The 15,508-nt window shown below is 44.2% G+C and overlaps 1 protein-coding gene across 3 annotated transcripts in view; it reads left to right on the top strand.

Moving 5' to 3' along the window:
* zc3h7bb (zinc finger CCCH-type containing 7Bb) overlaps positions 1-15,508 on the top strand; it is a 91,317-nt gene that overhangs the window by 62,355 nt on the left and 13,454 nt on the right. For 2 of the 3 annotated variants that reach the window (XR_009508532.1, XM_059953727.1), the window contains exons 19-22: positions 5,572-5,677; positions 10,383-10,491; positions 12,165-12,298; positions 12,746-12,829. Coding sequence is in view for 2 of the 3 variants with exons in the window: in XM_059953727.1 (XP_059809710.1) it covers positions 5,572-5,677; positions 10,383-10,491; positions 12,165-12,298; positions 12,746-12,829 (433 nt within the window). In the remaining variant the exon portion in view is untranslated. The remainder of the gene's footprint in view (positions 1-5,571; positions 5,678-10,382; positions 10,492-12,164; positions 12,299-12,745; positions 12,830-15,508) is intronic. The other variant, XM_059953728.1, reaches the window with a different exon arrangement.

Genomic DNA, 15,508 nt, shown 5'->3' with positions numbered 1-15,508 from the left:
TCTTCCCTCTCCCCCTATCTCCCCTCTCCCCTCTTCCCTCTCCCCCTCCCCCTTCCCCCTCTCTCCCCCTCCCCTCTCTGTCCCCCTCCCCCTCTCTTCCTCCCTCCCCCCCCTGCTCTCTCCCCCTCTCTCTCCCTCTCTCTCTTTGCAGCCTTTCATATTCAGCCCTTTGACAATAGACAATAGACAGCAGGTGCAGGAGTAGGCCATTCGGCCCTTCTAGCCAGCACCGCCATTCACTGTGATCATGGCTGATCATACACAATTAGTACCCCGTTCCTGCCCTCTCCCTATATCCCTTGACCCCGCTATCTATGAGAGCTCTAACTAACTGTCTCTTGAATGCATCCAGAGACTTGGCCTCCACTGCCTTCTGGGGCAGAGCATTTCACTCTCTGGGTGAAAAAGTTTTTCCACATCTCTGTTCTAAATGGCCTACCCCTTATTCTTAAACCGTGGCCTCTAGTTCTGGACTCACCCATCAGCGGGAACATGCTTCCTGCCTCCAGCGTGTCCAATCCCTTAATAATCTTATATGTTTCAATCAGATCCCCTCTCATCCTTCAAAATTCCAGTGTATAGAAGCCCAGTCGCTCCAATCTTTCAACGTATGACAGTCCTGCCATTCCGGGAATTAACCTTGTGAACCTATGCTACACTCCCTCAATAGCCAGAATGTCCTTCCTCAAATTTGGAGACCAAAACTGCACACAGTACTCCAGCTGGGGTCTCACCAGGGCCCTGTACAGCTGCAGAAGGACCTCTTTACTCCTATACTCAATTCCTCTTGTTATAAAGGCCAGCATGCCATTAGCTTTCTTCACTGCCTGCTGTACCTGCATGCTTGCTTTCATTGACTAATGTACAAGAACACCTAGATCTCGTTGTACTTCCCCTTTTCCTAACTTGACTCCATTTAGATAATAATCTGCCTTCCTGTTCCTGCCACCAAAGTGGATAACCTCACATTTATCCACATTAAACTGCATCTGCCATATATTTGCCCACTCACCCAACCTGTCCAAGTCACCCTGCCTTCTCATAACATCCTCCTGACATTTCACAATGCCACCCAAAGATGCTAATGTAACAGTATCCTGACACCAGCCACCCCCTAGTTCGTTGGACGTTAGGGTTGCATTTTATCCAATTGATTTAAGATTAGCTTTACTTGCCACGTGAGTCAAAACGCAATGCATCATTTACATCAACGACCAATGGATGTTGTTAAAGCAAAGGTTCAAAGGTGCATTTATTTTCACAATACAGTTGCAAAAAAAAAGTTTATGAACCCTTTGCAGTTACTTGGTTTTCTGCATTAATTACTCTGATCTCCATCTGACTCACAGTAGTAGACAAATACAATCTGCCTAAGCTAATAACGCACAAACTATTGTACCTCTTCTCATCAATACTGAGTACATCATTTAAACAATCAGTCTAGGTTCAAAAAAAGTATGTGAACTTCTGGGGTAATGCCTCCTACAAACGCTATTTGGAGTCATGTGTTCCAATCAATGAATGCTGAAGGAGATGAAAAGGAACCTTAGGGTGACAGTAAAAGACCTGCAGAAATCTCTGGAACTTGAAAAAGTTTCTGTTTATGCATCAACTATAAGAAAAACACTGAAGAAGAATGTTGTTCCTAGGACACTACGTAGGAAACCACTACTCTCCAAAAAAAACATTGCTGCACGTCTCAAATTTGCAAAAGACCACCTGGATGTTCCACAGTGCTTCTGGGACAATGTTCGGTGGACAGATGAGACAAAAGTTGAACCTTTTGGTAGAAATGCACACCGCGGTGTATGGAGGAAAAAGGGTAATGCCTACCGATGCCAAAACCACATTTCAACTGTGAAGCATTGGGGAAGGAGCATCATGGTTTGGGGCTGCTTTAGGGCCTGGAATCGTTGAGGGAACAATGAATTCAGAATTTTATCAAGGCGCTTTACTGGAGAACATCAGGGTAGTGGTCTGTCACCTGAAGCTTAATAGAAGTTGGATGATGCACAAGACAGTGACCCAAAACACAGGAGTAAATCAACAGCAGAATGGTTTAGAAAGAAGAAAATTCGTGTTCTGGAATGGCCAAGTCAGAGTCCTGACCTTAATCCAATTGAGATGCTGTGGCATGATCTAAAGAAGGCTGTTTGTGCAAGGTATCCCAGAAATACTGATGAACTGAAACAGTTTTGAATGGAGAAATGGTCTAAAATTCCTCCGTGCCATTGTGCAAGTTTGATCAGCAGCTCCAGGAAACGTTTGTTGGAGGTTATACTGCTAAAGGAGGTTCCACCAGTTATTAAATACAAAGGTTTGCATACTTTTTCCAGCCTGGACTGTGAATGATTAAACAATGTGTTCAATTGTTTGTGTGTTATTAGTTTAGGCAGATTGTGTTTGTCTATTATTGTGACTTGTGAAGATTAGACCACATTTTATGAGTAATTAATGCCCATGCAAATTCGTGAATCTTATCCGCCTTTTACATGATGACGTGATTGGCCAAGTCCTCTCCAACGGTGACACCGCAGAAACGTTCAACATTTCAAATGGAGTGAAGCAAGGGTGTGTGCTGGTTCCCTGTGATTGTGTGAAGAACAGGTGGAACGGCAAAACCTTTGAATGTGGTGTCTACCTGCAGTACCTGCATCGTCTGAATACCAGGACAAAAATAGCCAAGAAACTCTTTGTTAAAGCCCTCTATGCCAGTGACTGCTCTGATGGCTCACACTGAGTCTGACCTAATTTTCAACAAGTTTTGTGGCTCTTTGGGCTCACTGCCAGCCTAAGCAAGAGGAAAATCCTATTTCAACCTGCTCTTGGATCAGCTGCTATCAACCCCTCTGCCACTGTTGAGGGAGCAAGGCTGAGAACAGTGGAAGGATACTTGAATTCTTCCACTGTTCTCAGCCTTGTTCCCTCAAATGGCAGTGCTCACAAGGCAGATAAATCAGGGCCAGGATTTGCAAGGCCAGCTGGAGCCTTGGTCGACTGCGATCGTGTGTTTGAACTGGTGCAACATCTGCCTGTCCACAAAGCTGAACATTTACAAAGCCGTTGTCCTCAGCAGTCTCCTGTACGGATGCGAAACCTGGACTGTACGTAGAAGGCACCTCAAGATGCTAGAGGCATTCCACATACTTAGTCTGAGGTGGATTTGTCAGCTGGACAGAGTCTCAAAACTAGAGGTCCTTGACAGGGCAGGGACCACGGATATTGAGGTCATGATTGTAAAGGCAAAGCTTTGGGGGACTATGCATGTCACATGCATGAAGGATTCCCGAATTCCTGAGCAGCTGCTATACGTCGAGCTTTCACTGGGCAAAAGAAATAGAGCCAGGCCCCGTATAAGGTTCAAAGACTGTGTGAAAGCTAACATTGCACGTTTTGTACCAAAACGGCTGAAAGAGAATGTGTAAGGCCGGAGTGGCTGGTGAGCCTTGGTGAGAACCACTTACAGCCACCTGGAGGAGACCGTCCAGTAGTACTCATCGCTGCCCGACGAAGAGGGAAACCAGTAGCAGTGGCTGCACTCCCAGATCCAGCACAGTTTTCATGTCCTTATTGTGGGCATCTGTGTCACTCGTAACTTGGACCCAGCAGCCACCTATGAACTCACAACAGGACTGTACAGATCTAACTGTCGTTGTCGGACGCGATGGACGACCAAACACAATCAGGCAGTGGAGACACAAGAAACTACAGATGCTGGAATCTGGAGCTAAGAAATCAAACTGCTGGAGCAACTCGACAGATCACGGAGCATCTAATGAACTTGGACTTGAAGGATTTTGAACTGTAACATCGGTGGTCCTTTTCCCTCCTCAGACACTGCCTGGCCCTGAGTTCCTCTAGCACTTTGTTTTTGACAGTGTAATCTGAAGCTCATTATCTCTGCCCATTATTTTAAATAAATTATATTTGCTTATCGTCCCTAAATTACTGGAAAGTTTTTACTTTTATTTTCATATCAGATAAACCTATTGAATATTGAAATGCTTAGATAGAGTGGACGTGGAAAGTGCGTTTCCTATGGTGGGGGAGACTAGGACCAGAGAGAACAACCTCAGAATAGAGGAAGGCCTCTTTAGAGCAGAGATGAGGGAGAACACACACAAAATGCTGGAGGAACTCCGCAGGCCAGGTATCGTCTATGGAAATGAAATAACTGTTGACATTTAAAGCTGAGACCCTTCTTGAGGACTGGAAGGAGATGGAGAAGATGCCATAGTAAAAAGCCGGGGGGGGGGGGTCGAAGGGGATTAGCTAGAGGGTGTTAGGTGAATCCCATCGCAAACACAAGAAAATCAGCAGATGCTGGAAATCCAGAGCAACACACACAAAGTGTTGGAGGAACTCCGCAGGTCAGGCAGCATCAATGGAAAAAAAGTACAGTCGACGTTTCGAGACCCTTTGGAGAAAAATTTTTTGAAATGGTGTTAGGTGAGCCAGGTGGCTGCACGGACTCCATGTAGGCAGCCTCCATCCTGATGGCATGAACATTGATTTCTCCTTCCTGTAATTATTTTCCTCCCCCGTCTTCTATTAACCACTCTGGCCAATTACCTCTTCTCATCTGCCTATCACATCTCCTTAGTGCCCCTCCTTCTTCCCTTTCTCCATGTACCACTCTCCTCTCCTATCAGATTCCTTCCTCTCCAGCCCTTTACCTTTCCTACCCACGAGGTTTCACCTATCACCTTCCAGCTAACCTCCTTCCCCTCCACCCACCTTTTTATTCTGGCGTCCTCCCCCACTCTGAAGAAAGGTCTTGGCCCAAAATGTCAACTTCTTTTCTAAAGGTGCTGCTTGACCTGCTGAGTTCCGTCAGCATTTTGTATGCGTTGCTCTGGATTTCCAGCATCTGCGGAATCTATTGAGCTTAAGAAATGAGAAAGAATTTCTTAAGCAAGAGGGTGGTAAACCTGTGGAACTCATTGCCACGTGCAGCTCTGGAGGCCTTGTCATTGGGTACATTTAAAGTGAAGGTTGATAGGTTCTTGATTAGTAAGGGCATCAAAGGTTAGGCAGAGAAGGCAGGAGAATGGGAATGAGAGGGATAATAAAGGTATGTGGAAGAATGTAAGGTGGGGGGGTTATGTGGGAGGCAGGGTTTAAGGGTCGGCACAACATTGAGGGCTGAAGGGCCTGTACTGTGCTGTATTGTTCTATGTAAATCAGTCATGATGGAATGGTGGAGCAGATTCAAAGGGCTGAATGGCCTAAATCTGCTTTGATATCTTGTGGTTTTATAGTTTTAAATGTTCTATTAGTTTTTACAAGGAGAGAGGCAATCAGCTTAATGTTAAGTTGATGACAATAGCACTTTGTTAAACAAAGGTATTAAAGGATACGGAGATATTGAAAGTGGGTCACAGACGAACCATGGTTGCATTGCAGGCTGGAGTCTTGCCTGTCAGTGTTCTCAGCTCTAATGGGGATTCTCCATCTTTCTGAATGTAATCCCTATTCGTGGAACCATTCCACCAGACCTCTTTCATACCCCCCCCCCCCCCAAATCGTCGCTTCTTCCAAAAGAGTGACGTTACTCCTCTTCTTGTGCAGGTGGACGAAGGAGCGCCGGGTGATGCTGGTTATGTCGAACGAGCGCAAGAAGTGGGTCGCCATCCGTCCCCTTCCACCTTGCAAGAACATCCCACAGCAGTATGACGTGAGTGAAGAGAAGCTGTCCTTTTCTATCGCTGCTCCAATCGCCACGACACCCACCCCGCTTCTTACAAACACCCAACTTGCATACACAAGTTTGGGAGACTGGCGGGATGGAGCTGTGGGGCTACAGGCAACTGTCCTCGACAATAGCTGGAATTCTACCTCATCGATCTCAAGGGGGCCTCCAACCACCAGCCAAGCGCGGTCTGGTTGGAAAGCATTCTAGTTAACATGTTGACATCCGTTTTGTGAATCCTGTTCAGAGTCTTGCCAGCAACAGTGTCCTCAACTCGTCTGCAGTAAAATCTTTTAAAAAGAATATCATTATTAGCCCATGATGCTAGATTTGATTTAAATTGCTTCCCCTGACCATATTTATTCCTCTGGTTCATTGCCACGTTCCGGATTAAGAACAGTTCTCAGGACCGGGATCCTGATGTAACCTGTGGCTGATCATTACTTTACAGCCAACAGTGTATTTGTGAAGTGCAGTCTGTGGCCTGGGGCAAGTGACAGCCCAATCCCAGAAACAGCGATGAAGAAATGCGGTATTGTTGGTTTTGGTGATGATGTTCTGATTTAACTATGAATTTAAGCCGAAGAGAGACCTCACTGTACTCTCAAAGTAACGCCATGAGATCAGTGGGGCGGCAGGGTGGCGTGATGCTATTACAGCGCCGGCGACCCGGGTTCAATTCCCACCACTGTCTGTAAGGAGTTTGTACGTTCTCCCCGTGACCCCATGGGTTTCCACCAGTGCTCCGGTTTCCTCCCATGTACAAAGACACATGGGTACAATTGAGCAGCTTGGGCTCATTGGGCCTGAGAGGCCTGTTAACATTCTGTATTTTTAAAATTATCTACCTGAGAGGACACATATTTTAAGGGCTTTCAAAGTTTAAATCGGGGGATCCTGGCCTTTTTTTCATGCCATGGACCCCTATCATTAACCAGGGGTTGGGAGCCCCTGGTTTAAATTGACTCTCTATTTAAAGCCTCATCTAAAAGACAGTGATTCTGACAGTGCGGAACTCCCTCAGTACAGTGTCAGTATTGTGCAGATATTTTTATTGAAATGACCAGATTGTAACTTAAGTGTAGAACCTCCGTGGCAAAGTCTGACAATTGAACCAAACCTCTCGCTCAGATTGGTCCTGGAGTGTGAATAATCACACTGTTCCAACTGCAGTGTACTTGCCCCTTAACACCCTTACAGAGTGGTGCAGAAGGAGGTTAGTGTTTGGCTGGGAAATCTGAATGTAGTTTGTGCAGCATTCCAAAATACTCAGTTGTTATCAGCCTCTGTTGTTGGTCTGTATTCGCGCAAAAGGATTTACCTGCAGTTAAACAAACCACACGGGTGTTGCCTGACCAAGTGCTGGCATTCCTGAGTTACAGAGGAAAATTTTGGGTAGCCAGCTGCAGGTAGGTGCCTGTGACGGGTAGGAAAAGGGACAAAATTAATCTAGGGAGCTATGCAGTCATTTTAAGAGCAGGACTTCAAATCTCTGGGCTGCTTCTTGGCTACATACTGGTGAGTATCGGAATAGATATATATGTCAGATGAAAGGTGGCTGAAGGAATAATGCTGGTAAATGGGCTTTAGGTTCTTGGATCATCAGGGTAACCAGAGTGAGACCGACATCCTTGCTGGGAGATTTGCTAGTGTTGTTGGGGAAAGTTTAAACTGAGTTGCAGTGGATAGAGGCTCAGAATAGTTGTTCAGATGGAGTGATAGGGATGGTCAATAAATGCTGGCTTAGCTGGTGACACTCACATTCCATAAATATTTTTAAAAATACGGTCACCTGGGAATGAACTACTAAGTCCAGTAAGCAGAGCAAACGAGGAAGTGCACGTCAAGTGATTTAAAACTAAATTACGTTGATTTGAATATAAGGATCTTAACAAGTAAAGTTGATGAAGTCAGAGTTATAATTAAAACAGGGGCCTACAATATTGTTGCCATCACTAAGACATGGTTAAAGGATGGGCAGGACTGACAACGTATTGTATTCCAATGTACAGAATTTTCAGACAAGATAGAAGGTAGTGATGGGGGAGAAGGTTTTGCACTGTTGGTCGAAGATTGTATTACTTCAGTCTTGAGGAATGTTATCCGAGAAGGCTTCTTAAACAAGGCCATATGGGTAGAGATTAGAAACAAAGAACGCCATCTCCTTGCTGGGGGTGTATTACAGACATCTCAAAGTCAGATGAATGGATATGTAGGCAAATAGCAAAGAGATGCAATAAAAATAGGGTTATCACACTGGGGGATTTTAATTTCCCAACTATTAACTTGGTTTTAAAGGCTCAGGGGGGCGGAATTTTTGATATGTATCCAGTGTAGCTAGACCAATGAGGAAGGAGCATTACTGGACCTTATCTTGGAAAATGTAACTGGGTCATATTGAGGCAGTGTCAGTGGGGGATCGGAGACAACTAACATGGCTTTGTCAAAGACATATCAGTCTGACATATTTGACTGAATTCTCTGAAGAGCTAGCAAAGCATACTGATGAGGCAGGACAGTCAGTGCCTTTACATGGACTTCAGTAAGAAGTTTCCACACGTGAGACTAGTTTAGGCCCATAGAATCCAAGGCAAGTTGGCAAACTGGATCTAAAATTGCTTAACAACAGGAGACAGAAGATGCTGGTGGGTGTTTTTCCACTGGATGCCTCTGATTAGTGGTGACCCACATGGATTGGTGCTGGTGCCCTTGCTTTTTACAACATATGTGAATTACTTGGATGTGGGAGGCATGATCAGTAATGTTACAAGTGACAAAGATCGGTGGGGTTATTGGCAGTGCAAAAAGTAACCTTGGGCTGCAAAGTGTTGGCAGTAGGTCAGTGAAGTAGGCTGAAAAATGGCCGATAAAGTTTAATCCAGACAGAAGTCAGATGATGCATTTTGGGAGTAATGGATCTAGGGCATACACCATGAATGGCAGGCTTTGAGGAATAGAGGGACCTCGGAGTTTTAAGTTCACAGACCCTGGACAACATGGTAAGGAAGGCATATAGGATACTGGCATTCATTAGTCACTGGATACAGAAGTGGGGAAGTTATGCTCCCAACTTTCTAAAGTCTTGATCAGACCTCAGCCAGGGTATTGCATGTAGGTCTGGTTGCCAGGGTATAGGAAGGATGTGATGGCACTGGAGAAAGTACAGAGGAGATTGACTAGGATGCTGCCTGGAATGGAGTTCTGGAGAAGCTAGGTCTTATTTCTCTGGAGTAGGGGAGGTAATAGGAGACATGACTGACGTCTATAAAATCATGGGAAGAAGGTAGGATAGACTTCAGAAAACATTTCCTCATATCATGGGCAGATAAAACTCGAGGTCATGGATTTAGTGTAAGGGGGAAGAGATTTAGAGGGAATATGAAGGGGTCTTTCCTTCACCCAGAAAATGGTGAGTACCTGGAACACACTGCTTGAAAGTTGAAGCTGGGTAAAATAGCATTCGAGTGTTTAAGTGAGCCCTTGAATTGCTTAGGCATAGAGGGTTATGGATATCAGGCTGGGTAGTGGGATTAATCCAGAAGGGTGCCCACTGGTCAGCACGAGCTAGTTGGGGCAGATTTCCATGCTGTATGATTCATTGACTCTGTGGTAATGTTGTGTGCTGAGCCCAAGCACAAGGATCACAGTATGAATTATACAGCCCGATGCCATTGAAATGAATAGTCCCATTCATGTACGTTCATGACATCTGGTAACACAGCAGGTTTGCCGGGTAATTTTCGCCAGGTCTTATAACAAAGAATTTAAAAAAACATCGAGTGCATCTGTTCAGAAGCAATTTTATTACCTGCAAGAAAAAGGCCACCTCCACTCCTCAATGAATAGCCAGTGGCTTCTGGTTTACAGCTCACAAAGGTCGTTTTTTTATACAAGTTTTCAGGCTATTCTTTGGCTGTTAGCTGTTCTGGGAGTCAGTTCCTCCACTTAGCAGCTGCAGTATTCAAAGCCACGCAATGAACAACGATCAGAACATTATATGCCTCTTGCCACGTACACACTTAGCATATAGCAAAGCACTCTGGGATTATACAGGTTCCATTTTGTCACATTATATAATTAAATACATTTTTAAAATTTCAAAGTTTGAAAGTTTCAAATGTTTCTCCTTGTAGAGTCATACAGAACAGAATGAGGTCCTTTGGCCCATCAAGTCCATGCTGAGCACCCATTAACAATAATCCTACACTGCTCCCCTTTTTTAAAAATTCTGCTCACGTTCCCATCAACTCCCCTCAGTGTCTACTTACCACTCACCTATACCCTGGGGCAGGGGTTCCCAACCTTTTTTTATGCCCATGGATCCCTACCAATAACTAAGGGGTTCATGGACCCCAGGTTGGGAACCCCTGTCCTAGAGGTAATTTACAGTGGCTAAGTTACCAACTTTGGGATGTGGGAAGAAAGTTGTGCACCCAAAGTAAACCCATGTGGTCACTAGAAGGATGTGCAAACTCCACACAGACTGTGCTGGAGGTCAGGATTGAACCTGGTCACTGGAGATGCTGCGCTGACAACTGTGCTTTGTGGTGAATGGACTAGTGATCACCTGGCTACTCTTATAGTTGTGCCAGAGGCAACAAGAGAGACTAGTACCCAAAGTCTGTCTTTCACCCGAGACAGGGTTTGCTTAGCATTCACTCCTCAAGTTGTCTGTCTGTTTCCTTTCTAGTTGTGTACACATGTGGCAAATGGGAAGAAGTGCCAGTATATTGGAAACTGCTCATTTGCGCACAGTATCGAAGAGCGTGACGCCTGGACCTACATGAAAGAGACTAAAAGTGAGTGGCTTTGATTTTTCAGTGGCTTTTATTTTTCCCAATTTCTCCCCCTGTCCACACTTGTTGGGTCTGTTCTAAGAGAAGCAGTATCCTTTCAAACCACCCAGCCACCTGACTCCACCTTCTCCTTTGACAGTGTGTTCCAAATATTAGTTCAAAGATTCAAATTACATTTATTATCAAAGTATGTACGTGGTATACAACCCTGAGATTCGTCTCCCCACAGACAGCCACGAAACAAAGAAAACCATGAAACCTATTTAAGGAAAAACATCAAACCCCCAGTGTGCTTTAAAAAATCCAGAACAAATCACGCAAACGGCAAAAAACAAGTGAGAAACAAAGAAGACAAAACACCAAATGATAAAGTCATATCCAGGCATATTCATACTCACCGAACTCCCTTGGAGACAGGAAAGCTATTATGTTTAGAAAACAAAAACTTACCTTTCAGACCTCCTTTAAATCGCCTACATTTCACCATAAAGCTGTCATTTGTTGTTGATAACCCCATCATACAAAAAAAATTGATGATCTAGTTATGCCTCTCACAATCTTGAACAACTCTCACAGATCACATCTTACTCCCTGTCATTCCAGAGAGGCCAAATGCAGTCTATCCAATCTTCCCCAGTTGCTAAATCCTCCAAACCAAACACCTGGTGAATTTCCTCAGCATTTTCACCAGTGCAATCACTTCTTTCTGGTTTACCCCATCCTTGTGATTTTCACAACCTTGTTGGTCCAAAATGCAAAATTAAATGCACGTTGTAGGAAACAAAGGGACCAATTTGTGCATCACAAGCATGCCATAACAAACAGATAATCTGGTTAAGTGCAGTTGGTTGAGGGATGGAAATTGGGAGAACTCCTCCATTCTTTCAATGGTGCAATGAAATCTTAACAAGAACACAAGAATATAGAACCCCTCGGTACAATGTGATCTGTGCTCGTCTCAACTCTTCTGTTCCCGTTCTCCATAACCCTCAAATCCTTGATCTTTCAGACAATTTATCTACCTTCATCTTAAGAAGTGATCCGGCCTCCATCACCCTCAAGGACAGAGAATCCCAGATATTCACCATCCTCTGAGAGAAGAAACTTATACACATCTCCATTTGAAATGACCTCCCCCTTATTTTGTAACTGTGTCCCCTTGTTTGAGTATCTCCTGTTAGTGAAAACAGTTTTCACTAGCATCTCAACATTCCTTCAATCAAGCCCCTTTAGAAGTTTGAGTAAAATTGCTCTTCATTGCTGTACTCTGAGGAATACGGACACAAGTTATCTTGCTCTTGATAAGACCACCCTCTCAACCCAGTAATTAGCCTGGTGAATCTTCTTTGGACTGCTTCCAATGTAAGTTATATCCTATCATAGATAAGTGGACCATTTGCATCTGCTTTTGAGAGGACAAATGGAAACCTTGGTTTTCATTTTTTCCCATAACCTGGCACATTAGGTAGTGAGGTGCTGTGACAGTATTGCACTAGAGGGTCTCTAACGTTGGATGTGAACTCACTAAATTTTTAAACTTGGAGATGAGATTCTACATTGTGCCTCAGCCAACACAAAAAATAAAAGCCTTCAGCACATTAACTTGGGAGCTGAAACTCTCGAGAGTGTTGCTCTACATATCCCGAGATTTTACATTTGCCATGTCTTTTGTGCAGTGCATGACATGCAGCAGGTATATGAGATGTGGCTGAAGAGTCAGAAGCCAACGATGACCGGAGGGGCAACAGAACTTTCCACCAAGCAAAGTGAGAAGCAGATCCACATGCCCACGGATTATGCCGATGTAGGGGTAAGCACGGGGCTTAAAATTCATCACCCACTTAATAAAAGTGTGCTCTCTCTAATGGTTTATTCTAGGTTTCTCTCCTCGCTGTTCCTTTTGCCTTTTGGCCATCTTTTCCTTCCCTCTCCTGTTTGTCCTCCATCAATCTGCTTCCCTTTTGTTTGTCCCTGCACTCATTCTACATCTGGCATTCCCACAACCAATGGTCTCAGCTTAAGGATTCTTTATCTTGTTATTTCACACTCCTTCAGTTCATGTTGCTTCATTCTTGTTATTTATTGCTATTTATTTATATTTGCGTTTGCACGGTTTGTTGTACATTGATCCTGTTTACAGTTACTATTCTATAGGTTCGCTGAGTATGCCCGCAGGAGAAAGAATCTCAGGGTTGTACGTGGTGACATGTATGTGCTCTCATAATAAATTTTACTTTCAACTTTATTTTCCATGCAGAGAGTGGTGGACAGCTGGAACAAGCTGCCAGAAGAGCTAGTAGGGGCAGACACAGCAGTAATGTTGAAACTGCACTTAGGACAGGTACGCAGGACACGCGCTAAGTAGGGGTTCCCTACCCTTGCTTAATGGTATTGGTCCATGGTGTGAACCCCTGGTGTAGAGGGATAAGGGCTGATGACTGGCAAATAGAGGTGGTGTAGACAGGCATTATGATTCAGATGCTCCTAAAGGACCTGTTCCTGCGATATATAATTTTATTATTTAAAGCACTTTACAGTGGTTGAATACTTTTAAAGTGTAATTTTTGGTAGAGAATAGTAAACTAAGCAGCTGGTTTATCTCTACCTAGATCCCACAAATAGCAATTTGATAAATTTGGTGATAATGATGGACGATGTGGGAGTTCCTCTCCTCTTCAAGTAGTACCCCGGGAGGTTTAGCATACTTTTTAGAGAAAATCTGCAGATGCTGGAAATCCAAGCAACACACGCAAAATGCTGGAGGAACTCAGCAGGCCAGGCAGCATCATTTTTTTTCTCCTGTCCTGATGAAGGGTCTTGGCCCGAAACATCGATTGTACTTCTTTTCCATAGATGTGGCCTGGCCTGCTGAGTTCCTCCAGCATTTTGTGCGTGATAGGCTGGGTGGACCTGGTTCGAGGAATCGCCTGCAGGATGTTTGCTCTGAAAGGGCATTGATTCCTCTGGACTGCCACAAGGTGTCAGTGTAGGTCGATGTGTTCAGCCACATGCATTCCTATAGAACCATAAGCATGGGTGAGAGCTCTGGCAACAGGTTTATTGAGTGTTGGACAGAATGGGAGGTGCCTGTAACATGATGCCAAGTGAAGGAGTGGAAGTGGATACTAAAGAAACATTTATGAGATGTTTAGGCAGGCCCATGAAAGTAGGGAATGGAGGGAGCCAGACCACATCCAGGCATATGTAGCTTCATATTAAACGTAGATGTCATAGGCTGAAAGATTTGTTACTGTGCAATGTTGTACTGTGCTCTATGTCCTAAAACTCGACTCAGAGACAAATGAAATTCTGAAAGTAGCCTGGATTTATGTTTGGTAGTTAGTAATTTAGTGATAGTTTGTGGTTTAAAAAAAATAATGGTACAGTATATCGATGGAGTTGTTAAAGGTGTGATATTTAACGGCAGTTATAATACACCAGTTACAGCCGGCTGGTGGTGTAGTGGCGCCAGCACCAGGCTTTGAGGCAAAGGGTCCAGAGTTCGAATCCGCCTGGCTCCTTTCCATCTGTGTTGGGTTGAGTGTTGAACTGGCAATTCAGCTTTGTAAAAAAATGCCGCCTAATGTGCCACGAGGCATGGAAAGGAGCAAAACAGATTGACTCTTGCTCATGATTTTTAAAACAAAGTTTATGCAGCTTGCTGTAATATCAGAGTTCACTTCTCTTTCCACCTTCCTGTGCCTTTCTGGTTCTGCAACAAATTGAACGAATTCTTGCATGCTTCACTATGTACCTGCATCTAATTTAATTTTCGTAACAGTTCTAGGGAATTCTTTCCTTCCTCAGACCCCAGCAACTTACGTATATCATAAATCGTGGATAAGTGAATTCTAATTACTAGTCTGGTTTTTTTGAAACTACTGCTAACTTTGCATTTTATTTGCTTTCATCGTACCCCTACAAAAAAAAACGAGTCCTACAAAGTCGCCAGCAAACATAATTTCTAAGAAGATTTAAATAAATCTTTGATCTCCAAACTGTTGGCAGTTTAACAGCTCTATAATTATCCATTGAGGTGGCTTAACCTTTCCTTAATCCTGTTTCCTGCTCCAGTTTCTCACTATAAATTCCCATTTATTTATGCACTGAGCCTTTGTGACAACGCACATTGTGGTAGGGATTGGAAATATGTAATTGCAGCTCTTTAATCTTACGGATGACATCCTTCCCAGGAAGACGAATTCTAATCTCCGTCCAAATGATTAGTGCTAAGGTGTTCACACAGCGTGGCCAGAGGTTCACTATGTTGAGGAAGGGGAAGAGATAGATGATCTGACATTAGTAACTAAGTGTTTATTAGTTGGGAATAAAGATAAAAGAATTTAAGGTGATGGTTTGTAGTTAGTGAAACCCCGCTGGTTTCCTTGGCTGCATAAATCTAGGGAAGCCACACTCCTGTCCCGCCAAACCTGTGAGATTGAGACGGCTCTCTCACCCGAAACCCCGGTTTGTGTGGATGCTGTGTAATTTGCTGCCCCGTTACAACTCAGCGCTAAGGAATAACAGACAGCACGCTGCATACGACATAACATATGAATCTTACTTATTTAAGGGGTTAGCAAAGATAAGAGAAAAACAAACAGGGGCCCATTATAATTGAACAGTCAAACGTGCACAAGTTGGAGCTCACCTTGAACTTGTCTGTCACTCACGCGCTGGGCCCTCGGTCGGCGCAAACTCCCGCACCACCTTCCGAACGTCGCTCGCAATCCACCTCGAACAAACAGGTCTCCCACCAGGTCGTAACCTACGACCAGTTCTCCCCAGCGTCTTGTCTCTTCACCTCCCGCCAAACAGAAAGAAACCTGAGACCAACCTTAGAGTCCCTCACCAAGAAAGCCTCCCCCTAATTGGATAGCACGCATTCCTTATCTTCAACAATAGCCCAAACAGGCAGAAAGTGGAACGGACTGCCCTTACTGAACTGCTAAATGAAATACCTACAGCGTAGCAGTAAAGATGTGAACCAGGGCATTTCATAAGAATAAACTGGGGTTAA

The sequence above is a fragment of the Hypanus sabinus genome, chromosome 29, assembly GCF_030144855.1.
Source record: "Hypanus sabinus isolate sHypSab1 chromosome 29, sHypSab1.hap1, whole genome shotgun sequence".
Lineage (NCBI taxonomy): Eukaryota > Metazoa > Chordata > Chondrichthyes > Myliobatiformes > Dasyatidae > Hypanus > Hypanus sabinus.
This window is presented reverse-complemented; position numbering and strand designations above follow the sequence as displayed.